Source organism: Tachyglossus aculeatus, chromosome 21, assembly GCF_015852505.1.
Source record: "Tachyglossus aculeatus isolate mTacAcu1 chromosome 21, mTacAcu1.pri, whole genome shotgun sequence".
Taxonomy (NCBI): Eukaryota; Metazoa; Chordata; class Mammalia; order Monotremata; family Tachyglossidae; genus Tachyglossus; species Tachyglossus aculeatus.
In genome coordinates this window covers 49,355,848-49,382,492 of record NC_052086.1, presented here as the reverse complement: position 1 = coordinate 49,382,492, position 26,645 = coordinate 49,355,848, and the positions used below count along the sequence as shown (strand labels likewise).

The following is a 26,645-nucleotide window of genomic DNA, read 5'->3' as shown; positions in this document are numbered from 1 at the left end:
CTCAAAAATCTCCAGTGGCTGCCTGTCAACCTACGAATCAAACAAAAACTCCTGACTCTTGGCTTCAAGGCTCTCCATCACCTCGCCCCTTCCCACCTCACCTCCCTTCTCTCCTTCTACAGCCCAGCCCGCACCCTCCACTCCTCTGCCACTAACCTCCTCACTGAACCTCATTCTCGCCTGTCCCACAATTGACCCCCAGCCCACGTCCTTCCCCTAGCCTGGAATGCTCTCCCTCCACACATCCGCCAAGCTAGCTCTCTTCCTCCCTTCAAAGCCCTACTGAGAGCTCACCTCCTCCGGGAGGTCTTCCCAGACTGAGCACCCATTTTCCTCTCCTCCTCCCCATCCCTCCTGCCCTACCTCCTTCCCTTCCCCACAGCACTTGTACATATTTGTACAGATTTATTACTCAATTTATTTTACTTGTATATATTTACTGTTCTATTTTGTTAATGATGTGCATATAGCTTTAATTCTATTTGTTCTGATGATTTTGACACCTCTCTACATGTTTTGTTGTCTGTCTCCCCCTTCTAGACTGTGAGCCCCTTATTGGGTAGGGACCGTCTCTATATGTTGTCAATTTGTACTTCCCAAGCGCTTAGTACAGTGCTCTGCACACAATAAGCACTCAATAAATATGACTGAATGAATGAATTAATGAATTTAGTGTCAGTCTGTGCTTAAGCTTTCCCTTCTAAACAGGGGCAGCATCTGACTCCTCCCTAGGATGCACAGTTTCCTCTACCTGCTCTCTCATATACCAGAACTTATCACCAGTTCCCTCCAGTCCTCAGTCCTGCTGAAGTTTATATAGATATCTAAGGCTGGGTCTTGTCAGCCTCCTGAAACCCTAAGCTTCTGATATATATCATTCCAGCTGAATGAGAGTCTTTTGAGAATTATCTGTCTGTCACATCTAGCATTATTCACCCTGTCCCTGTTTCCCTCCCTCTCTTGCTCTGTTTCTTCCTCTATAGTGTGTGCTCTCTCTCTCTCTGTCTCTCTGTCTCTCTGTCTCTCTCTCTCTCTCTCTCTCTCTCTCTCTCTTTCTCTCTCTTTCTCTCTCTCTCTCTCTCTCTCTGCACTCTGGCTGGATGAAATTTTTATGGGTGGGAAAGATTTCTCAAACATCAACCCAAACATCCCTCGATGTAGTCTGAGAACTCTGTGAGGAAGTTGCCTGGAAAGTGAAGCAGAGGACAAACCAAGGCCCCCAAGGGACTCTATCCACCTTGCACTGCCCATTTACTATCCCCACTCTTATGCAAATCAGGGTCATTCGAGAATGTTCTACAGAACAGATATGCTGCCCACACAAAAAAGGAAGATGAATGCTTATTTGCCTCTCTTTTTCTTTAATCTGTGTAGGGATTGCAACACAATTGTCTGAGAATACTTTGGAGCTTAGAAGATTTCTTTGGAGAGTGGATCTTAGCCCTTAGCATAAAGAAGGTGGATGGACCCAATGGGGAATGGCTTTGGTTTAGGGAAGGAATCTTATCTGTGAAATGGGGATTTAAACTGTGAGCCCCAAGCAGGACATGGACTGTGTCCAAACTGATTAACTTAGTGCAGTGTATCACACATAATAAGTGCTTAACAAATACCATTAAAATAATCTAACAGTTGGCTCATCGATTTAGAAGCACCAGCCATTTCAGTTCAAGGTCAGAATTAGCATGTAGTCTAAGCATAGAGTCTGGGTTAGTCATTAGGAGACTTGGTTGAATTCTTGGCTTTGTTACTGACTGTATAAACTTGGTTAGGTGACTTCACTGCCTTGTGTCCAAGTTTCTCCAACCGAAAAAATGGGAGGAATACTCTTTTCCCTTTCCTACCTTGCTGTGATGTAGGGCGGTTTTATGTGAAAGTACTTCAAAATATTCAGAGGAAATGGCATTTAAAAATCCAGTGTGGTGGTGGTGTTGGTATAGACTATAGGAGTTTTCTAGCCTGTAAAGGACAGAAACCTTTTTATGTTCCTTGGCAACTTGTTCTAAGCTCTGGAAGATCTTTGTCTGAGAAAGCCTTGCCTAGCCCAATCTTGTTTCTTTTTCCTCATTTCTGCTTGTTGCAGAATTTCAAAACCTGTTATTCTGGATGGGTCCTAGTCTTGTCCCCCTTGGGAAATCTCCTGAGGTCATTTGATTTCTCCCACCACATGGGAAAGAAGATTCTCATGGTAGCAACTTCCATTTTCTCTGGAGTCAGGCCAGGTTCTGGTCAAGAATGGGGTTATGGATTCTACCCCCTCAGAAGAAACTCGCTGACTGTTTTTTAAGGCATCAATTCCTCAATCTCCAGGTGAATGGGAGATTGGGGTTTCTGAGATATTTAGGAATGGATTGTGCCCTCTAACTCTATGATTAATCTCCCAAACACTCAGTAAGTACTATTGATGGCTAAAAACCCAAGAACAGTCTCTTCAACAGGGTCACAGGCTCACAAGTAAAGGATTCCAAGCTGTTGATTTGACAACAATCACTAAATTGAAGATGAGTTACATTTCCTTTATTTGGGATACACCCTTTCAAAGATTTCCCAGTCCTTACTCTTTCTCTGCCTCCTCCAGGGCCTCTTAGCCTCTTCTTTTCTCCACTGCCCCCTCAATAACTGTCAGTCTGGGCTGGGCTACCCAAGGTGGACAAAATGCCAAGTTCCCTAAGGCACCCTTCAAATGCAGCTCGATTCTTCTACCTGTAGCTTGTCTCTGGAAGGCAAGGCATTTTCCAGGACAGGAACTGTTTTCTGCTTCTCTTTGTCTCTCTATGATTGACTCTCCTCACCCACTGGGTGTCTTCAGCTACAAATCAAATAGAATTTTCCTGCTTGGGATATAAGGCCATGGTCAGATGAAATCTATCCCAGTGCTGCCAGGGCATCTTAAACTCAAATAAGTCTGCTGGGTAGTACAAAAGACCCAAATTAGAAATTTCCTTCCACCAAACAGTGAGGCCTAGTGGAAATAGCATGGGTCTGGAGCCAGAGGATCTGGGTTCTAATCTCAGATCTGCCATTTGTCTGCTGTGTGACCTTAGGAAAGTCATTTAAATTTGTCTATGTCTGTTTCCTCATCTGTAAAATGGGGATTAAATCCTACTCCCTCTTAGACTGTGAGCTCCATGTGGGACAGCGACTGTGTCTGCTCTGATTATCTGGTATCTACCTCAGCACTTAGTAAAGGGCTAGGCACATAATACCATCATGTTAAATTCAGAGATGGGCACAGTGCAGTGGCACAGTAACAAGCACCATAATTAATACCAAAGAAAAAGGACTCTAAGTAATCCAGATTGACACAGATGGACAGTCTTTCAAATGAGCTGTGAGGCCAATTCCTCTTTGCCTGCACATCAGGGAAATAATAATAATAGTGGTATTTGTTAAGTGCTTACTATGTGCCAGGCACTGCACTAAGCACTGGGGGTGGATACAAGGAAATTGGTTTGGACACAGTCTCTGTCCCACATGGGGGTCACATTTACAAATGAGGTAACTGAGGGCCAGAGAAGTGAAGTGTCTTGACCAAGGTCACACAGCAGACAAGTGATGGAGCCGGGATTGGAGCCCTGGTCCTTCTGACTCCCAAGGTCATGCTCTGTCCACTAGGCCATGCAACTTCTCAATGCCTGGTAGTCTCAAGTTCTCTTCCCAAGCTCGGAGAACCTCTGCCTCTCCTCAGTGGCCCTTGGGATAAAATCTTCAGACTCCTTCAAGCCAAGATAGATTACACCTATCACTTCCCTCAATCTTCAGGCCCATCCCTCTGTCAAGACCAGTCCTTTAAAGGCCACACTGGTTATTACCTTTGCTTCAGGTCCTTCGAGGTATTTTCAAATTAGAACATTCCTCTCTTTCTTGTCAAAGGGTTGGCTGTCAGTTTTTTCCACTATCATTTTTCCTACTTAAATCCTAGGCATGTCTCCTGTGACTCACTAATTAATACTAATCCTCTGAATGTATTCATTCCCCTCCTTTAGGATGTTCCAAGCATTCATATGTGTTATTTACCATCAACATCCCTATGGGGTAGGTAGAGATAAGTAGTAGTATTTTTGGTAGAAGTGGTAGTAGTAGTAGCATTTACCGAGTGCCCACTAGGTTCAATGCACTCTAAATGTGTGGGAAATACAAAACCATCAAGCAACACATTTTCTGCTCACAAGCACCTTAGCCTATAATGGAGAAGATGATTGTACATGTATTTTCAAATAGAGTAATCAAAATAAATAATGGTATGTCCAATTGAATAAAAGTATATACAAAGTAAGTATATACTCCCCATCCCCCTGCCCTACCTCCTTCCCCTCCCCACAGCACCTGTATATATGTTTGTACAGATTTATTACTCTATTTATGTTACTTGTGCATATTTACCATTTTATTTATTTTATTTTGTTAATATGTTTTGTTTTATTTTCTGTCTCCCCCTTCTAGACTGTAAGCCTGTTGTTGGGTAGGGACCGTCTCTATATGTTGCCAACTTGTACTTCCCAAGCACTTAGTACAGTGCTCTATACACAGTAAGCACTCAATAAATACGATAGAATGAATGAATGAAGACCAGGACTTACTACTTCTAGAATCATCCTGATTCTAGAGCAGTTTCATCAATGCCACCTATAAACCAGACTCAGCATTAAATGGCAGACCAAGGTAACCATAAGTGAGCCATGGGGGAAAAGTCACCTCACTAGAATTAAAGCGATGCTCAAAACAACATAGCTACACTGGGCAGGTCATGGGAAAAAAATGGACAAGAGCAGGATACCTAAGTAGCTGTTATAAGGTGACGTGAAAGGGGAAAACATGGTCAATCAATGGTAAAAAGTGGATTTACTGAGTGCTTACTGTCTGCAGAGCACTGTACTAAGCACTTGAGAAAGTACAATTTATGGAGTAAGTTGACAGGATCCCTGCACATAGGAAGCTTAGAGTCTACATGAGCCAGGGAAGTAATATAACAATATAAAGACTTAATGAAGGAAGCCTTAGGGAAGCAGCATGGCACAGTGGATAGAGCATGGTCCTGGGAGTCAGAAGGTCATGGGTTCTAATTCTGGCCCTGCCACATGTCACAAGGCTTGTGTGACCTTGGGCAAGTAACTTCTTTGTGCCTCACTTACCTCATCTGTAAAAAAATGAGGATTAAGAGTGTGAGCCCGATGTGGTACAGGGACTGTGTCCCACCTGATTAACTTGCACTTGTACTTGTAGAGAAGCAGCGTGGCTCAGTGGAAAGAGCACGGGCTTTGGAGTCAGAGTTCACAAGTTCAAACCCCGGCTTTGCCAAATGTCAGCCGTGTGACTTTGGGCAAGTCACTTAACTTCTCTGGGCCTCAGTTCCCTCATCTGCAAAATGGGGATTAAGACTGTGAGCCCCCCGCGGGACAACCTGATCACCTTTTAACCTCCCCAGCGCTTATAACCGTGCTTTGCACATAGTAAGTGCTTAACAAGTACCATAATAATTATTATTATGATTAATGAAGCATGCAGCGTGGCTCAGTGAAAAGAACATGGGCTTTGGAGTCAGAGGTCATGGGTTCAAGTCCTGGCTCCACCAACTGTCAGCTATGTGACTTTGGGCAAATCACTTAACTTCTCTGGGCCTCAGTTCCCTCATCTGTAAAATGGGGATTAAGACTGTGAGCCCCCCCGCGGGACAATCTGATCACCTTGTAACCTCCCCAGCACTTAGAACAGTGCTTTGTACATAGTAAACCCTTAATAAATGCCATTATTATTATTATTATTATCATTACTACCCCAGCTCTTAGAACAGTGCTTGGCACATAGTAAGTGCTTAACAAGTACCATAATAATAATTATTATTATGATTAATGAAGCATGCAGCATGGCTCAGTGAAAAGAGCATGGGCTTTGGAGTCAGAGGTCATGGGTTCAAATCCTGGCTCCACCAACTGTCAGCTGTGTGACTTTGGGCAAGTCATTTATCTTCTCTGTGCCTCAGTTACCTCATCTGTAAAATGGGGATTAAAACTCTGAGGACCCCCGTGGAGCAACCTGATCACCTTGTAACCTCCCCAGCACTTATAACAGTTCTTTGCACATAGTAAGTGCTTAACAAATACTGTTATTATTATATGGTAAATTGATAATATTTATCGATATATCAAAGCCTATCTGTGTACAGGCCCCTGCCCTAAGCGCTTGGAAGAGTACAGTAGAGTTAGAAGACATGGGCCTGTCCTCAAGGCACATACAATCTAGTGGAGAAGATGGATCTGAAATAAATTGCAGCTAGAAGGAAGAGGAGAAAGGAAAGATGGATATGTTGATGGGAGAACAATGCAAAAACAATAAGGACTGCCAGGAGACAACTGCAACAACAGACCAGCCTTGCAGAAAGCAACTGGGTCAGGGGTTGTCTCCGTAAGGTTTTGCAAAGATCAGCGAACCAAGTGGAGACAATCCCTGAAGAGGACAAATCTATTAACATACCCAGAATTTAACCTGAAGTGTAACTGATGCAGCAGAGTGCCTCAGTCATATGTATTCATGCACTTGGATAATAATGATAGCAATACTAAAAGGATCTTATTGTCGGTAATTTCATCTTCAAAAAAGAAGGAAAACTCAATCAATCAATCGTATTTATTGAGTGCTTACTGTGTGCAGAGCACTGTACTAAGCGCTTGGGAAGTACAAGTTGGCAACATATAGAGACAGTCCCTACCCAACAGTGGGCTCACAGTCTAAAAGGGGGAGACAGAGAACAAAACCAAACATACTAACAAAATAAAATAAATAGAATAGATATGTACAGGTAAAATAAATAAATAAATAGAGTAATAAATAAGTACAAACATATATACATATATACAACACCTTCCATGTATATGACTTCTCCTTGATACATTTATTTTAATCTGGAGAAAAAGGGATTTCCCAAGGGGATACAACTTTACCAAGGAGGAAACCAAAGTGAGCCACCGGAGAGCAGTTCTGAGGACACAGTATATGCCTCCAATTTTTCCACTGCTTATCACAGCCCTAAAATAGAGCAGTTGAGTGGAGAAGCAGTATGGCCTAGTGGAAAGAGCACAGGTCAGGAAGTCAATGAACCTGATTTCTAATCCTGCCTCTGTCAGTTGCCTGTTGTGGCCTCGGTCAAGTCACTTAACTTATCTGTATCTCAATTCCTTCACTTGTAAAATGAGGATCAGATGCCCATTCTCCTTCCCTCCTGGACTGTGAGACCCACGTGGGACAAGGACTGTGCCCGGTCTGCTGACCTTGTATTACCCCAGAGCTTAGTACAGAGTTTGTCATGTAGTAAACACTTAACAAACGTCACACTTCTTGTTATTATCATTACTTGCCCCATGTTTCTGAGTCAGGAGTAAAACCCAAATTTTCTGAGTCCCAGTTCAATATTTATTTCCCCTTGGATTGTTGATTGTGTTGATTTGGATGGATTTGGGATGAGTCTCCCACTCCTTCACAGATAATGAGGACCAGGAAGATTCTCTATGATGTGCCACAGCATACATGAATCGTCCATTTCCCCTTTCCCTCCAATTTTCTCTTTCCACTGTGATCACAATGCTTACTCTAGTTTAAAAATGATGATTCAAGGGTGAAACTTAACCCCCCCACAACCCCCAGCCAATTTATATTCATTGAAAAAGCACAGAATCAGCCACAGCTGCTGCAATTATTTCCTAATTAAAAGCTTGTAAAAAAACAATGAGTTATCCATTTGCCCTAAATGTTCCAATAGTTACCCAAACACCCTGGGTTAGAATCTGGGAGGAAGCCATGCAGAAACGGTAAGAGGAAATGAAACTATTATCAAGCCAGAATATTTATTCAATCATTTCTAGGAAATGCACATTCAGGGGGCCTCACAGTGCTCGGCTGGGTACTAATAGGGCTGAAGCTTAGGTACCCAGGGAGGGAGAGATGCCTGAAGATGCTGTTGAGATTCCCTTCACAAAAGCAAGAGCAGTCTGGGGTGTGCTGGGGAAACCCAGAGGTGCTGCTCACTTCTATACTCAGAAAAGTTCAACTCCTGCATTCCCTCCCTGATGGTCCGAGCTCCGCAGACCCTTGGTGGCTGTAATGCACAATCTCTGCAGTTATCATCTAGAAAATGACGACTTGAGTGTTACCAGGCCAGATGGTTTTTAACCGGAAGTCTTCCCCATCAGAGGTCCATTTGGCTGAAAAATAAACACCATCAGCATTTTGTATTACTCCCCAGCATAAATTTTTAGGCATGCTGGGTGGTCAAGTGGCTATCTGTATGCCTGCTTGTAGTTTTGGGTTCTCCAAGTGTTCAAATCTTGGGGTGGGATGGGGAGCATTGCCTGGGTCTGTTCAGGGTTGGATTTTGTTGTTTTGCTTTCCATGAAGGACATCTGGTATTAGACACTGGTGCAGACAGGTTCGGCGGTTTGAGTTTCCTTTTTCTTGAAAGTGTAAAGTTGGCCTGTGAAACTGGCAGAGTGATCAGCCCTGGGTATCCTGGGGCTGGTTCTTGGGAGCAAGGGCAGAGAATCACTGCTCCCTCTGCGCTCCACCTAAACAGGGATTTTCCGGGCCAGGGAGTGAATGAAGTGCCTATTTTGGACCCTGGCTGAAGTCAGTCAGTCAATCATATTTATTGAGCACTTACTCTGTGCAGGGCACTATACTAAGCACTTGAGAGAGTAAACTATAACAATATAATAATAATAATGATAATGATTGTTGTATTTGTTAAGCACTTACTATGTGCCAGGCACTGTACTAAGTGCTGGGGTGAGTACAGGCAAATTGGGTTAGACACAGTCCCTGTCCCACATTGGGCTCACTGTCTCAATCCCCATTTTACAGACAAGGTAACTAAAGCCCTGAGAAGTGAAATAACTTGCCCAAGGTCGCACAGCGGACAAGTGTCAGAGCCAGGAATAGAACCCATGACCTTCTGACTCCCAGGCCCATGGTCTGTCCACAATGCCATGGTACTTCTCAATATATCAATGTAACAGACCCATTCCCTGCCCACAGCGAGCTTTCAGTCTAGAGGCTGAGCTTCCTGCACAAGCCCTCATCAAGTGGGGAGCAAGTCTCCCCATCATCCTGAATGTAAGCCAGAATGCAGGCGGGGACAGACAGAATCCTAAACCACTGTTCGAAGACCCTCCTGCTCTGATTCAGGGAGAGGAGTTTCCAAAATTGAGGGGAACCAAAGTATTTCCAATCAGGTCATGGAGTGGAAGACTTGAGGAACAGGGAATGAGCAAAGGAGAGCGCCTAGCTCTTTGAACCCTTAGAAAGTGAGTGGATATGGAGATCCTATAACATGCAAATTCTCATTTGGCAGGAGAATTTACCAAATCAGTGTGCCTTGTTGTATCCCACAAACTAATGGCTCCAAGAAGAGCCGCATGTGTGATAGGAGGGAGTATATCCTTCTGTCCTCTATTCCATCCTCAAATAGGTTGTCAGAGGAAAAGATGGGAGACAGAAAAGAGCAAGCTGACTGTGTTTTGAACTTTTATCCTAGGATTAGTAATAAATCAATATTCCCCCTGGGCTGAAAGTTTGGCTTCTGCTGTCTTAAGCAGATCATTCTAAAAATATCTTTCTCACATTGCCTCTGCAGTTAATGAGGCGGGATAAAGGGGCTGATGGAAAGTGGAGGAGCATGTGCACATTGGGGTAGGAATTGTCATTATCTGAACATCGGAGCCTGGCAGATCATTTGGCTCATATGTGTGTAATGTTTGGTGAGAAGGGTGAGGGGAGGACAAAGTCAGTCAGGGGCGGGGGCAGCTCTGGCTTGCTCTCTGCTGCTAACGAGACTCTGCAACTATCTATTGGAGCCTGCCTGCTGGTGCTTCCTTTGTAGAAGAGAGAAAGGATGAAGAAAGGGCTAGAAGGTGTCAGAGCTGGACGGTAGAGAGGACTGTGCTGAGGGAAGACCATCTGGCCTACTAACTGGCTTACATTTCTCTCCTACCTTCACCAAGCCGTTCAAAGGGAACATGATTACTAATTCTGAAGGGGTGCGGGGGAGGTGAGAGCTGTGAAGGGAATACCATGTGCACAACCCAGGTGGCATCTAAACACCTCAACTTTGCCTTAAACTCACCTGTCCTTCTCACTGTCCCAGCTCAGTTGACAATGCTGCCATCCTCCCAGTCCCAGAAGAATGCAACCTTGGTGTCATCCTTGAATCTCTGCTATTGTCTGTACTCACATTCAGTCTACCACCAAATCCTGCCAGTTTGTCCTGAACAACTTTTCATGGATCTTCCCCTTCCTCTCCACCCAAACTACTGCCAGGATAACTCTGATCTTTCCAGAGCTGAATTATTATATTATAGAGAAGCAGTGTGGCTCAGTGGAAAGAGCACGGGCTTGGGAGTCAGAGGTCATGGGTTCAAATCCCAGCTCCGCCACTTGTCAGCTGTGTGACTTTGGGCAAGTCACTTAACTTCTCTGAGCCTCAGTTTCCTCATCTGTAAAATGGGGATTAAGACTGTGAGCCCCATGTGGGACTGGGATACAAGATCACCTTGTATCCTCCCCAGCGTTTAGAACAGTGCTTTGCACATAGTAAGTGCTTAACAAATGCCATTATCAGCACTTAGAACAGTGTTTTGCACATAGTAAGTGCCTAACATATATGATCATTATTATTACTATCCTCCATCCTGGTCTCCTGGCCTCCAACCTCTCTCTGCTCCAATGTACATGACACCCTGATGGACAGATCATCTTCCTGTAGCATTGTGTAACCCAAATCTCTCCTATCCCCCAAACCCTCCACTGGCTCCCTGTGTCTTTTCACATCAAACAAAAATTCCTCACAAATGACTCTTCTCCACTTGGCTCCACCTTATCCATCTGCTCTCTTCATCTGCTATATCTCAACTCACTGTCTTTGTTCCTCCCAAGCCAGCCTTAACATTGAAACTTGCTTTGAACCCACTCACTTCCACCTTTTGTTCACTCTGCTCCCCCAGCTTGGAACTCAGTCCTCTCCCTCATCACACAAATTACAACTCTCATCCAGTTTGACAACTCCTAAAATCCCACTTCCTCCAACAAGCCTTCCCTGATTGATCTCCCAGTAAACTGAGCCCTATAATGTCATCCACCCACTCTAGCCCTTCTGAATTTATTTACAACCCACCTCAGAATTTGTGGGTCTTTGCATATGCAATTATTTATTTTGACCACTCTGATTGTAAAGATTTTTATGTCTATCTCCCCCAGTAGTGTGTAAGCTCCCTGTGGATGGGGAAAGGTGACACTTCATTAGTCTCTACTTCCCAAGTGCATACTACAATGCACTGCAACAGGTGAATGCTCAATAAATGCTGCTGCCACACTATCACTCCTCCTCCTCCTCCTCCTACTACTACTACTACCATTAATACTGCTACTGCTGTATGGGAAGCAGCATGTTCTAGTGGAAAGCACGGGCTTGGGAGTCAGAGGAACTGGATTCTAATCCCGGCTCTGCCACCTATCTGCTGTGTGACCTTGGGGAAGTCACTTAATTTCTCTGTGCCTCACTTACCTCATCTGTAAAATGGGGATTAAGGCTGTGAGCCCTATGTGGGATAGGGATTGTGTCCAACCTGATTAGTGTGTAACTAACCCATTACTTAGAACAGCACTTGACACATAGTAAATGCTTAACAAATACTATTATTATTATTACTTGTACCAATACTTCTATTACTACTACTACTACTATTACTATTACTATGGTAGAGCCACAATACAAACTCAGACTTCAGGAGTGCCATGAGGAACTCCAAATTCAGAGGACAAAGAAACTTCTGGAAAGGTCCCACAGGGGAGCACGAGGTTGTTTTGAGGGGTATCTCTACCTCCATATCCTGAAATTTTCACACACGCCTTTCCTGGAGTGAACCCAATCAATCATTGGTACTTACTGGACACATTGTTTTGGAGAATACAATAAAATACAGTTGGAAACACAGTCCCTGCCCTCAAATAGCTTGCAAAGGGGCAAAGGAGATTGTGGAACTCACTTAAACTCTGAGCCCCATGAGGAACAGAGACCTGATTTTCTTTTATCTATCCCAGTGCTTTGTACAGTACTTGGCACTTGGCACAATTTAAGTGCTTAAATACATTATTATTATTATTATCATTACAGGGGAGAATAAAACTTCTTACATGAAGAATGCTGCAATGGTGAGCGTGTTGTGTGTGTGGGGGGGAAATGAGGTAGAGAGGAGATACCCAGTTGGGCAGGCTGGGTCTTTTAGAGGCCAATTTCAAAAGAGGAAGAAGATCCAGGATTTGGGAGAGCACACAGCCCAGTTTTCCCAGCCTCAGCTGAAGCCTCGGGGACAATCAGTCAGGGCAGGCCTGAGTTCTCAGGAGGGAGGTTAACATCCATTTGTTGGCAGACTCTGTACCATGAGCAGGTGGTAGCATTTTTAGAAATGACTAAATAAATCAGAGTGACTCTACGTGGTAGGTTAGCAGGCCTCTGTCTGTAGGGAAAGTTTATTTACACATGAAAATGGCCCAGAATTGAGGCTGCACCAGATAATAATAATAATGATAGCATTTATTAAGCACTTACTGTGTGCAAAGTACTGTTCTAAGCACTGGGGAGGTTACAAGGTGATCAGGTTGTCCCATGGGGGGCTCACACTTCATCCCCATTTTACAGATGAGGTAACTGAGGCCAAGAGAAGTGAAGTGACTTGCCCAAAGTCACACAACTGGCAACTGGCAGGGCCGGGATATGAACCCATGACCTTGGACTCCAAAGCCCGTGCTCTTTCCACTGAGCCACGCTGCTTCACCTAAGGATTCCCCCAAATACCATAAGATATTTGTGCCTACCACCTTCACAGGGGCTGTGAGGGTCACGAGCCCTCCTGACTGTCCAATCAGACTGGACTCGGAGGCTGGGTCTCTTCCTATGATAAGGATCTAATGGGAGATTCCATTACTTTCCTCCTTTCCCCCACTCCACCTCCAATAGGATTCAGAGATGCTAGGCTTGTGGCCTACCCCTCTGCTGGCTCCCTGAAGTCAATCCAGCAGGTGAGACCTTTGTTAGAGGTAGGAAAGGATGCCAGCCGGGCTTGTTAATCACTTTAGAGCTGCCCTTTTCTGGGCTAGGGCTGTCAATACTGAATCTCTTATTGGCTTTCTGGGGTCTATTGGCAGAGAAAATGGGAGATAATCATGTTGCTAAGGTCACAAAGCTCACCAAACAGGGCTGTTTAATTGCTCCACTTTAGGAGAATAGAATCAATTCAGCATTTTATACTTTAGTGCACTCTCCACTTAAGTTTTGGCACCCATGTGAGGTTACAGAGGAGAGGGGAAAAAAATCTAATAAAGTCAGGGGGGAAGTGTCATTTAATTGTTTTAACTGAGCTAATTTTAAAAGTTTTATTACTTGGGTGCTATCTGGGGGCCTTGGTCCTTCTCAGTGATGGGTGGCATCCAGAGGGGCTCATGGATACCAGTCTCCATCCCAGTGATGATCAACTACTTCACTCCGTAACCTGTTCTAGGGGCTCATGGCACATAAGTCTGATATGCTTCTTTAACTCACCTTTGCAGGGAGTGTAGACATAGCTAGTTCCTGGTCTCATCCACATTTCCCAGCAACAGTATATCCGACAGCAGATATCATCAACAAGCTTGTGAAGCTCAGAATCAGTAATAGGAACTCATGTTTCTTATTCTCTTTTCAGTCTTACTTGCCTGCCTCCTGATTTTGTTCAGTTATACCTAATTTCTTTCAGGGCCCCCAGCCTCAGGGTTATGGAAAGCGAGGTCTGACAGAATTCCTCATGCTGGGATTTCAGTCCATTTCCTCTTCTTCTGTCCTCAGTGGAGGCCAGAAAGCTAAGCTGTTCACTGTCTCTCGAAATCTTTTCACCATCTGCTTAATGACTCTAAAATTCAGTCTCTCCCAGTTTAGCAGAGTATCTCAGTTAAACGGAGATGTTTGATATAGAATTTGGCTAAGACAGTATGAGAGACGTCAGGGCTAAATTAGGGGTTTTGCAGCTACGGGGTTTTGCAAAGATTTAACTCATTTGTCACGGAATTAATAATTCAGATTCCCACCCTGTTTCAGCTGGATACAGCCAGAAACAGCAGAAACCGTAACCAGCCTCTTCTGAAATGGGGATTGATCCTAGGGAACGCTCACCCCACATTAGCCATTTTGCTCGAGCAAAATGTAAGTTAGATGAGTTCATAGCTGTGGGAAACCCACCAAGCAGAAATATGATGTAAAATATGCCTCTGTAGCAAAAGCCAAACCCTGAGCACTTTAGCAATTTAGGGTGAGGCAGGAGGGGGCTGGTCAAGTCTTCTTTGAAGACGGTGTTAAGCACTGCATGAGGAAAGCCAAGTCACTGGTGTCATAAAATTAACTCAACTCGATTTCATCTTAGACTGGGAGGAAGAGGAAAATGTTGACTTCCACATGGACTCCAGTTCCATCACTTTCTTTATTTTCTGTTTTTAACCCCACTGCTCCCTGGAGTTCCCTTGAGTTGATGGAGAATCTTTCCTTCAGTTGTTCTCAGGAAACATCTCTACCAGGGAATACGTTTTCCATTTAATTACCTGTTTTTCCATAATTAGAGCCACCATCACAGAAGGAAGTACCAGGTTCCTGCACACGGAGGAACTCCACTCTATCAGTACTTGGCTTTTATCTAGGATTCTCTGGGCTCAGGTATTGATGCTTGAACAGTATCTAGAGGCCCACGGTGGTCATTACTCTGAGCTGCTATCAAATCACATCATTATAAGTTTCGGTAATTATCTACCCAACCAAAGATTAGTGTGAAGATATTGAGCAAAGCAGACACCCACTGCTTTACCTAAATTAAAAGAAGGTGGAAAGCACAGAAGTGATTCCTTTGGAGTGGAGAACTCATTTCACTTTTTCAAGATAATTACAAGAATAAAAATTGGGTTTTTCTCCCATTTGGTTAAATCCAGTGCCCTTCGCATTAATGAGTGTATAAAAGAGCTCTGGTGGTCTGAAAACAGAAAATGGGATTTATTCGAACAGGGGTATTTTGAAAACCAAATGAAAATGGGAGGAAAGCTCCCCCTACTGCTCAGAAGATGCATTGTACTAGTCTCCACCTCGCCCCCCGAAAGCAATTTCCTCCAAAGTTTATCTGTGCACTTGACTTTGGTGTCACTTTGGCGGCAAACTTCACAGTTTCTGAAAAATGGAGACCATGTTTGAAGTAGCAGCTTGGATAGGAGATAGCCTCATTCTAAAATAAAGATACTCATCTGAAATTTTACGGATTAGGAAGGCTGGTATGTGTGGGTTCTGTTGGGCTAATTGTGATCTGAAATGTGCCTTGAATCTAAATGAGAGAGTATCATTTTCCTGAATAACCACAATCAAACTGCCTGGAAATTGCCTTCCATCTCCCCTTTCCTGTCAGTCAGTAGAAGCAAAACCAGCAAGTACATTGTTTAAAAAAAAATTCCAGGCTGGGCAGCTTGAGGCAGATAATAATTAGTTCTGAAATGCAACATTATTTCCAGCTCGCATTTTACCCACTTACTCAAACGGTCTGAAGTCTACAGAGCATATTAAAGCATTACTTTAGTTGAATCCATCAGTTTACCAGAACTTTAGCAAAAACACACAGAAGTTCTCCAGAGGGATATCTCCAAGCGAGAGTTGGGACGATACCAAAGCAGATACACCAACACTGACTTTGCAGGACTTCACATAGGCTCCACATCCTTTTATAGATCCTGACCAAGCTCTTCATTCTCACTTGCCCCCAAAACACCTTGTCAAATCCACCTCTCAATAAAGAGGTGACTATTACATTCATTCTAATAATACTCGGCCTTTTTCTATCTAGATTGCTTAAGGATGCTGAAGGTTAGATCTGAATCTATGTGTTTCCCCACCCCCCTCCCCCCCGTTCATAGCTGGTAGACTACTACTCTCCCCATCTTCTAAAGCCCTTTGAAAAAATCACATCTCCTCCAGGAGGCCTTCCCTGACTAATCTCTCAACTCCCACCCTAATGCATCCCTGTGCCCTTAAATGCGTTATTCCCAAAGGTTTAGGAATACACCCCAGCCACTTCCATCACACCACTTCCGTACATAGCTTTAAACTCTATTGCTACCTCCTACCTGCAATTTATTTTGATTTTTACTTGCCTCCTAGATTTTTAAAATACTTGCTGGCAAGGTTTATGTCTACTAGCGCTATTGTAATCTACCAGGTGCTTAGTATAAGGGCTAAATAGATACTATTGATTGGTTGAATAACATTGATTACCTGACTCTCCACCTACTGAACAGGATCTAGCTTTGCCCAAACATGAAGGCAAAGGAGTAAGGAAGTGAGCTGAGTTTGCGGAATGGCTTTGTGTGCAGTGACAGCTCTGCTTAGTCCATAATTAATTTTCCAGGTTGCGTTACAATTACTGTACATATGCTGGAACTAATTGTAATACATTGTGAATGATGCCCAAGTGATAGAGAGCTATGAGATTTCCAGTGGATTTATGTATGTTGGTGATTTTATCCACAATCAAGACCAACGAGAGGGATGTGTTCATGTTACAAAGAAGCAGAGCTTTGTTTTTTGGGTTTTTTTATTTGGGTGTGTCGACACCTCTCTTCGATCGTATGCTACACGTATTTAATCACTCATAAAAAAATTATGAGAATAACATTGGCATGAAAACCTCATGAAGATGGTTCCCATTTCCAGGCTTTGGGTTTATTATTGGCAAAGGTTGATTTATTGGGAATCAGCAATGTTTTTACAGTTTGATTTCCCGATTTAAACAATCCAGATAATGTAATGGACTTTTTATTGTGCTTTTTATTGTCTGTCTCACTTAGACTGTAAGCCCCTGGGGCAGGGACTATGTCTTCCCCATTTTATGTGGCACCAAGAATACCGACAATTCTCAACAAACAATAAATAACCATAATAGTAAAGCCAGATTTCAAGAGTAGCAGAACATACCGATTTACCTGGAACAATGACATTAGAACAGCACTGAGGCCGTAATCACATATAAACTTGATCTAGTTTGCCTACGATGATTCTGTGGGTTAAAACACCCTGAAAGTTAAGCCTTTTCCAGCATTTAAATCTACATTGGTCCCAGAACAAGTGAAGGAAATTGAGCTGGTGTCAGTCTTTTCCCCATTCCAAGGTTAGAGTAACCGTGTCTACAGCACAATGCAGGCAATCCCTCATAATTCACAACTATTGAATCCCCTGAATTTTGCCAATGTCAGGTTGTAGCAGTTACCTATCACATGCAAGTTTCTACCCCATGAAAATAAATCAATCAATGGTATTTATTTAGTGCTTATTGGATACAGAGCACTATACTAAGCCCTTGGGAAAGTAGACTACAACATCAGAAGACATATCCCTGCCTGCCAAGAATTTACTGTATATAGGGGAAGAAAGACATTAATTATAGACATAGATTAGGGACAGGGGAAATAGTACAGTATAAGAATCCTTACCCAAGTATTGTGGGGTTGAGGTGAGTGTCAAAGTGATTAAGGGATACACAGCCAAGTTCATAGTTGACGCAGAGGGGAGGGTGGAGAAGGGAAATAAAGGGCTTTGTCTGGGAAAGTCTCTTGGAGGAGATGTATTTTTAGAAGGGTTTTAAAGGTGTGGAGTGTGGTGGTCTCTTGGATATGTTGGATATCTTGTAGCAGACATCTTGCTCAATAAATACAATTGAATGAATATTACCTATGGCCTGGAACACCCTCCTTCCTCATATCAGACATATTATTGCTCTTCCCCACTTCAAAACCTTATTGAAGGCCCGTTTCCTCCAAGAAGCCTACCCTCAGCCCTCTTCTCCCATTCCCTTCTGCGTCGCCCTGACTTCTTCTCTTCATTCATCCTTCCTCCCATACCCACAGTACAAATGTACATATCTATATATATCTGTAATTTATTTATTTATGTATGTATCTTCATTAATGTCTGTCTCTCCCTCTAGACTGTGAGCTCACTGTGGTCAGGGAATGTGTCTGTTGCTTTAATGATGATGATGATGATATTTGTAAAGTCCTTACTATGTACCAAACGCTGTTCTAAGCACTGGGGTAGATACAAGGTAATCAGGTTGTCCCATGTGGGGCTCACATTCTTAATCCTCATTTTACAGATGAGGTAACTGAGGCACAGAGAATAATAATGTTGGTATTTGCCCAAGGTCACACAGCAGAGAAGTGGTGGAGCCGGGATTAGAACCCACATCCTCTGACTCCCAAGCCTGTGTTTTTTCCACTAAGCCACTCTGCTTCTCCACTGAACCTTGAGGCACTCCACACAGTTAGAGGGTGGGTGACAGAGGAGGAACTAAGATAGAGACCTAGAGGTGGTAGGGGAGAAAGGAGGAGATCCAGGAGAGAACAGTGTCGGTGAAGCCAAGGCTAGAAATTGTTTCCATGAGATGATGTCTGGAGAAAGAATTTTGAAATTATAGAAAAATCCACTGATCTGGGGCACATGGTGATGCGCTTTGCCTAAAAAAATATTGAGCAGTGTGAGAACCAGCGTGGCCTAATAAAAAAAGCCTGGGCTTGTGAGTCAGAGGTCCTGGGTTCTAATCCCAGTTCTGCCATTTGTCTGCTGTGTGACTGGGCAAGTCACTTAACTTCTCTGTGCCTCAGTTACCTCATTCTTAAACTGGCGATTAAGAATGTCAGTGGGACAGGGACTGTGCCCAACCTAATTTGCTTGTATCTACCCCTGTGCTTAGAAATAATAATAATAATATTTTTGGTATTTAAGTGCCAAGCACTGTTCTAAACTATAGGGTAGATAGAAGGCAATCAGGTCTGACACAGTCCCTGTCTCACATGGGGCTCATTGTCTTAATCCCCATTTTACAGATGAGGTAACTGAAGCACAGAGAAATTAAGTTATTTGCCCAAGGTCACACAGCAGACACATGGTGGGGACGAAATTAGAAACCAAGTCCTCTGACTTCCAGGCCTGCATTTTTTCTGCTAGGCCATGTGGTGCCTGGTACATAGTAAGCGCTTAACGAATGCAACAATTATTCCTAGTAAGTGCATAACAAATGCCACAATTATTATTGTTATTGCCTGCCCCAGAAGTAGGGGGGAGTCCTGCTGGGACTATACAATTAGTAGTGACAGAAGAATCACCCAGGACAGGTGGACAGGCCCAGCAGGAATCCCAAGAGACAGCTGGCTAATTTGGGTGACAAAGATTACAGCAAGCTACCAAGGCCGCCGCCTGCTGCATCGGTACCATGGGGCAGATACTTGGGCCGTAATAGAGTCCTTCCCATCAAAAATCCTTACGTGCACGTCACAACGCGCTGCAGCCCTGATCATCTACTTGCTCGTTGCTTTCTGTGCACCAGAGGGAACATGACTGGTAGACACTGAGGGAGGGGAAAGTCGTTCTGTGTAAACGACTAGAATGAAAACTGATTCCTTCATGCTGGTTCTTGGGTCTCGAAGTCTCAGGACTAAGGCTCATTCTTGGTTGTCGATGGGAGACTATCATCAGTTGCACTCCTTTGGCAGTGGCAGCAGAAGCAGCGTTGTCTATTTTTGGCTGATCCTGTTGATGTTGCTCATCAGGGTGATTTTCACTTAACTCTGGGTGCCTTTTTCACAGATGCTCAGGAGCATCAGCTCTAGCCTGACTACTTCTCTCCCCTAGCCTGATTTCCCTCTGGCATTTCCTCAGTAAAGCCATCAGAAGCTCTTCCCAGATGAAGGGAGTTTAATGTCTCCTAGTGCAACCCGGGCATACCTGCCTAATTCAGTGGAGTTTGGCACAAAACAAATCCAAGTTCAGGGCTCTAGGAGGAGGCTCAGAGCAGGCCCCTTCAGCCTCATCAAGCAATAATGGAGTGTGGACTGCATACAAAGAATTTTCCAAACCCAAATGTCTGGCTTTTAGAATGATGGCTTCTATTTTGGAAATTCAAATATTTTGGAAAGTTTGAAGAAGTAGCATGGCTGGATGAAGATGTAACATGGTCTAGTAGATAGGGCACAGGCCTGAGAGTCAGAAGAACCTGGGTTCTAATTTGGCTCTGCCACTTGTATACTGTGTGACCTTGGGTAAGTCACAACTTCTCTGTGCGTCGGTTACTTCACCTGTAAAATGGAGATTAAGACTTTGAGCCCCATGTGGGACAGGGACTTTGTCTTGACCTGACAACTGGGTATCTACCCTAGCATTTAGTAGAGTGCTTGGCACATAGTTAGTGCTTAATAATTACCATAAAAAATAGAAAGTCAGAAGCTGCTTCAAACATAATGCCCCCCTTTGAGTTTCAACATAATGACCACTAGGATCAATTAATGGTATTTATTGAGCTCTTACCATGTGCCGCGCACTGTACTATGTGCTTGGGAGAGTACAATACAATAGAATCAGTAGACATGGTCCCTGCCCACGAGAATTTTACAGACTCATCAGGTACCATCCGGGTACAGGATAGAGAAATCTTAGAAGAAGAGAAGGAAAAAGCACTCGGGGCGGAGGGTTAATTTGTTTAGAAAATCTGCCTGCAGATGGGTTGGGGTAGAGAGCCCTGCATCTGTCACCCAGGTTGACATTAAATGAAACTCTCCAGGATTCTGATGAAAATTTCAGCAGAATCCAAATGTGGTTTTAAAAAATGAGCTCTTAGGTTGAAGACTCACAAAAATCAGGTTGACTCAAACATGTTCAAGTTAAAAATCAATCATCATCTGCTGTGACTCATACAACTCTGTTCTAGAAGGGAAAGGAGTTTCTGGTTGAGATGCGGGACCCAGAGTCGCTTGGCTGCAAGGCAGGCCAGGTCCTGGTGCTGGGAGGATCAGTGATTCTGGTACAGTGGGCTAATTTGAGCGCATCAGGTATCCAAGAGACCAGAGCTCTTGATTATTATTATTTTGCATTTAGAAAGCAGTTCATATTTGTAAAGTGCTTTACAATCATTTATTAGTTATTCCTCTCAGGAAAAGCTGGTATCTACCACCTGAGTAGAGGTGGAATCTATACCCTATGGGGTCCCACCATGGATCACTACTGTACGTTCCACCTGCCTCATTCCTTTAAAGCCCAGAACAAGGGAACTAGGGTCCCTTGAGAGGCTGCTCTTGTCCATGCCCCACCAGTATCACCTATGAGCAGACTCACAACCATGTTCTCCAAGCCCCCAGTTGTGGAGATATTAGTGTCATGTCCAAAAATCTCTTCGGTGGAGCGAACAGAAGGATCCCATCCCAGAGCCTCCCTGATCCCCCATCTGTATCCAACTTGCTTCCTTGCACTGAACCCTGTGAAAAATTCTAATGGGAGGTGGTGAGGGACTAGAATGTGTCTAAACAGGCTTGCATTTGCTTGGTTTCTGCATTTGCCCCCATTATTCACCCCACTCTCAGTTCCAGAGCACTTATGTGTATTTCTGCAATTTATTTATAATAATGTCTGTCTCTCCCTCTGTCCTGCAAGCTCCTCGTGGGTGGGAAATGTGTCTATCATTTCTGCTATGAAGTACTCCCTCATGCACTTAATACAGTGATCAACATGCAGTAAGTGCTCCATAATGATAGTAACTGTGGTATTGGTAAAGTGCTTACTACGTGCCAGGCACTGCACTAAGCGCTGAGATGAATGTAAGCAAATTGGGTTGGACATAGTCCCTGTCCCACATGGGGCTCACCATCTTAATCCCCATTTTTACAGATGAGGTAACTGAGGTACAAGGAAGTTGTGATTTTAATTGCTTGGTTTTTGCCCATTCTGGAGGAAGAAATGTACTATTCCCCCCTTTGGGAGCAGCTTCATTGGGTGAAGACCTTGCAGAGAGCAGCTATTTTACTGTATGAAAGCATCCAGTTTAAGGCTGAGGAATAGCCAGTAGAATAGCAATAATTCTGGGATGGAAGTCCAAGGTCTAGAGGAATTGTCTCTCCTTCCCAGTCCCTGATCATCCAGAAAGAATGTCTATCAGAAGCAGTAATAATAATGATAACTTGAATTTGTACAGCATTTTTAGTTTTCCATATTGCTTTCCCATCAATCACTTATTTTGTTTTCACAACATTCCCTGTGGAGTAGGGAGAAGCAGATTCTTTTATCTCCATTTTCCAGATGAGGCATCGTAGTCCAGAGAGGATCAGTGATTTGCTGAAGGATGCACAGCAGATCAGTGGCAAAGTTGGGGCCCAAACCCAGGGCTCCTCACCAGGGCTCCAAACCCCCTTACCTATAAACTAGCCACTAGGCCATCCTGTGTCCTCTTTAGAGTGCAAGGAGAATAAAGCATCAGGTTCTCAGTGGCAGCAAGCAAACTCCCTTTGCTTCCTTAAGGTTCTGCAAGCCACCACCTGCAAACAACTAACTGAGAGAAAATGTTTTGTACTCAAAGGAGGATTCCCAGAGAATCTGGGGAATGCCATGTTCTTAGTGCATTGGTCATCTCCTGCAAGGCTTTGAAGGATTCATGGGGCACAGGTGATGTGTCCCTTTCCTGCTGCATCCTGAAATGGAGTCCTTTTAAGTAGCAGTTTGGCCTAGTGAAAAGAACATGGGCCTTGGAGTCATAGGACCTGGGTTCTAATCCCAGCACTTAGAGCAGTGCTTGGCACATAGTAAGCACTTTAACAAATACCGTAATCATCAGTCCCAGTTCCACCATGTGTTTGCCATGTGACCGTGACCATGTCGCTTCACTTCTCTGTGCCTCAGTAACCACATATGTAAAATGGGGATTCAATACCCATTCCCCCTCTTTCTTAAAGTGTAAGCCCTGTGTGAGATAGGGACTGTGTTTAACCTGATTATTTCCTCTAGATCGTAAGCTCCTTGACGTCAGAGAATTTGTCTACCAACTCTTTTACATTGCACTCTATCAAGCACGTAGTACAGTGCTCTGCACACAATAAGCACTCAATAAATACAATTGATTGATTGATCTCCAGGAGCTATCAATACTGTAGTTCCATTTTCACCCCTACTCTTACCCATCTTCGCCTCTTGGTGCCTCAGAGATCTGTGAGTTATTGGCTGCTTTACAATCTTTAGGGAAGATTTGGAAGGGGCACTGGTGGGTTTCTTGCTGGAAAGTTGCCAAAGCTTATGATGTCTCAAGGAGTTCTACCCTGCTTCTTTGCTGGCTTTGTCCCCATCCCAACTAACTCATTCCTTTCCCCATTTTCAGGTAGCTCACTTAGGATTTTAGGTTCCATATTTGTTCTTCCAGAGGATGGGAAGAGGGTGGGAAGCCTGGACGAGTTCTCTTTTTCAATGCTGGACAATGCTGGACAAAGCTTTCCTGCTTAGCTTCCCCATGAGGGTGGACTTGCACAAGGAGGGTGGTGGGGTTGGCTATAAAGTGACTCCCTTCCTCAGTGTGGCTGTCACCGCAGGACAGTCTTTATCCAGTGTGGCTCAGAGGAAAGAGCCTGGGCTTGGGAGTCAGAGGTCATGGGTTCTAATCCCAGATCCACCACTTGTCAGCTGTGTGACTTTGGGCAAATCACTTAACTTCTCTGTGCCTCAGTTCCCTCATCTGGAAAATGGGGATTAAGACTGTGAGCCCCATGTGGGACAACCTGATTACCTTGTATCCCCCCAGCGCTTGGAACAGTGCTTGGCACATACTAACTGTTTAACAAATGCCACTATTATTATTATTATTTATCCGAGCTGTCCAGACAGCTCCATGAACCTCACCTGTGTTTGCCCTTGGCCCTCACTGCTCCCACCCAGGACACTGGCTTTGCCTGCCATCAATGTGGTGCTCTGGTCCTCGTGACTGTAGGGGCAAGGGGTTCCCTGAAGGGGCGACCGACCCATTCCTGTGGGTGACTGGGCCAAATTTCCTCACCTTGTGGTCCTAAGGGGACAGAAATCAATCGAAGGTATTTACTGAGCTCTTACTATGTGCAAAGGACTACACTAAGCGGTTGGGAGAATACAGCACAATGGAATTAGTGGACACGGTCCCTGCCCATAATGAGCTTTCAGTCTAGAGGGAGCTTAAGGTCTATAGGGTAGCCCCAGAGGGGAACTAGAGGGTGGCTAGACAGTAGCCCAAGCCGAGTCCCAAGAAGCAGCGTGGCTCTGTGGAAAGAGCATGGGCTTGGGAGTCAGAGGTCATGGGTTCTAATCCCGCATCAGCCACTTGTCAGCTGTATGACTTTGGGCAAATCGCTTAACTTCTCTGTGCCTCAGTTCCCTCATCCGGAAAATGGGGATTGAGACTGTGAGCCCCAGGCGGGACAACTCAATTACCTTGTATCCCCCCTAGCGCTTAGAAGAGTGCTTGGCACATAGGAAGCACTTAACAAATGGCATAATTATTATTATTAAGTGATGATCCACTTCTCCTTGGCAACAGCCCGGGTCCTAGTCCGGCGATGCTCTGGCCATAAGCATCAGCTGACCTCGTGCCTACAGACTGTGGCTCGAGGCTGCAGGGAGGGAGTCCTCTGAGGGCGGCCGGGATTGGGGAAATTTGGGGAGGTTGGAGTCTATGGGCACTCTCCCCCCGGCCCCACCCTAGATCCCCGCTCCCTCCGACAGCAGGGGAGAAGGCGCTGGAGGTTACCCTTTTTTTACAACCCCAAACCTGGAACCGCCCTCCTGGAGCGGTTTGGCCGACGGTGACCCCCGCCTTAGAGGGGACGATCTGGTTCCTAGATTTCAGGGGTCCGCGACCCGGGTGAGCTGGCGGTTTAGAGAGGTGGCTGGAGGCCTCGGGAGCCCCTAATCTTCCCCGACCTCCTGCAGACCCGAGCCCTCGCTCTGCCTCCGTCCGGTCCTTCCCCAGGAAATATCGCTCCACTCCTCCCCGCCGCTCCTTGGGCGGCACAGATTAGAACCGTGGCATTCATTCAATCGCCTTTCTTGAGCGCTTACTGTGCGCAGAACCCTGTACTAAGCGCTTGGAAAGTACAATTCGGCACCAGGTAGAGACAGTCCCTACCCAACAACGGGCTCACGGTCTAGTACATAGTAGAGAAGCAGCGTGGGTCAGTGGAAAGAGCCCGGGCTTGGGAGTCAGAGGTCATGGGTTCTGATCCCGGTTCCGCCACTTGTCTGCTGTGTGGCCTTGGGTAACTTCTCCGAGCCTCATCTGTAAAATGGGGATGAAGCCTGTGAGCCCCACGTGGGACCACCTGATTACCTTGTATCTACCCCAGCGCTCACAACAGTGCTTCGCACATAGTAAGCGCTTGACAAATGCCATCATTGTTATTGTTAGGCACTTAACATATACCACTGCTAGTAGTATTATCCCCGGGCAGTCCCGCTAGTCACTGATTGCGACTTCAGCCCCCTTCTCTCCCTCCCTTGTAGTGCCAGGCGGCTGAGCGCTCGGCCCGGGCTGCCGGCCCGGGGCAGGGGTGAGGGCGAGGCGGTGCCTACCTGTACCAGTCCAGCCCGCGGTCGTAGTTCCTGTCGAAGAAGTGGGGCTCCGTGCCCACGGCCCTGACGTCGGGGTGCACTCGGATAAACTCCAGCACGGCCCGGGTGCCCCCTTTCTTCACCCCCACGATGATGGCCTGGGGCAGCCTCTTGGTGCCCAGCTTGGGCGTGGCGCCGGTGGGATGGGTGCCCCCCGGCCGGGGCTCGGCCTGGAGGGTCCGGGGGGGCGTCCGGGGGCTGACCCCCGCGGGCTGGCCCGGGCCTTCCCTGGGCTCGCCCGCCTGCAGGCTGCAGTCGTGGGACTTCTGCAGAAGTTTCTTGCCACCCACGTTGCGGACGAGGAGGCAGCGGGCCTCCCCCAGGCCGGGGCCGGGCATGAGGCGGTGGCAGCGGAAGATGAGGCTGTAACAGAGGTAAGTGCAGGACAGGGACAGCGTGAAGATGAAGAGGAGCCTGCGGGGCAGCCGGGGGTGAGGTGGCACTGTCCAGCCGAGGACCCTATATGCCATGTCGCCATGGGGCCGGGGCTGGGGGCATGGTTTCTGGGCTGGGCCGGACCTGGAGGGGCATGGGGCTCTCAGTCCGGGCTGCCCAGCGAGGCGAGCGCCGGCTGCGGGCAGACCGTCGGGGCCCGCCCTCCTCCCGCCGTGCCCACCATGCCCGGCTGCCCCGGGCTAGCGGGGCCGGGCGGAGGCGGCTCTCCCCGCATCTCCCAGTCCGAGGGCACGGGGCGGGAGGGGGGCAGCGAGGAGGAGGGAGGGCACCGGAGGCGGCGGAGGACGAGAAGGGAGGAGGGATGCGGGGTCCCCCCGCTTAGACGCCCCCTGCCCGCCCCCCCCGGGGCCGCTCCTGCCCGAGGTCCCATGGACCCATCTTCCCCCGCTGTCCGAGGGGCAGAGGCGTCCCCGGCCGCCCGGGGTCCGGGGGCACCGCTCCAGTCCCCGGGAGGGTGGGTGGGGGGGGTGGGCACGGCTGCCGGGCGGGGCGGAGCGGAGCTGGCCGCCGCCGCTCGCTGCTCTATTTAAAAGGGGGGGCTCCTGACGTCAGCAGCTCCAGCTCCCGGAGCCCCTAGACCCACGCTCCGGAGGGGCGGGGGAGAAGGGGAAGGAGTCGGGGGCGCCCCCCTCCCGTCCCACCCCACCCCAAACCCGAGCTGCGCCCCGGATCGTGTCCCCAGCCCGCGCTCTCTCTGTCCGCACCCCCG

General features: G+C 46.1%; 1 protein-coding gene across 1 annotated transcript in view; it reads right to left on the bottom strand.

Moving 5' to 3' along the window:
* The window catches only part of HS3ST2 (heparan sulfate-glucosamine 3-sulfotransferase 2), a 118,723-nt gene extending 92,496 nt beyond the window's left edge, over positions 1-26,227 (bottom strand). The window contains exon 1 of the mRNA XM_038763325.1: positions 25,442-26,227. Coding sequence (XP_038619253.1) covers positions 25,442-25,950 — 509 coding nt within the window. The 5' untranslated portion in view covers positions 25,951-26,227. The remainder of the gene's footprint in view (positions 1-25,441) is intronic.
* Positions 26,228-26,645: the final 418 nt, after the last annotated feature.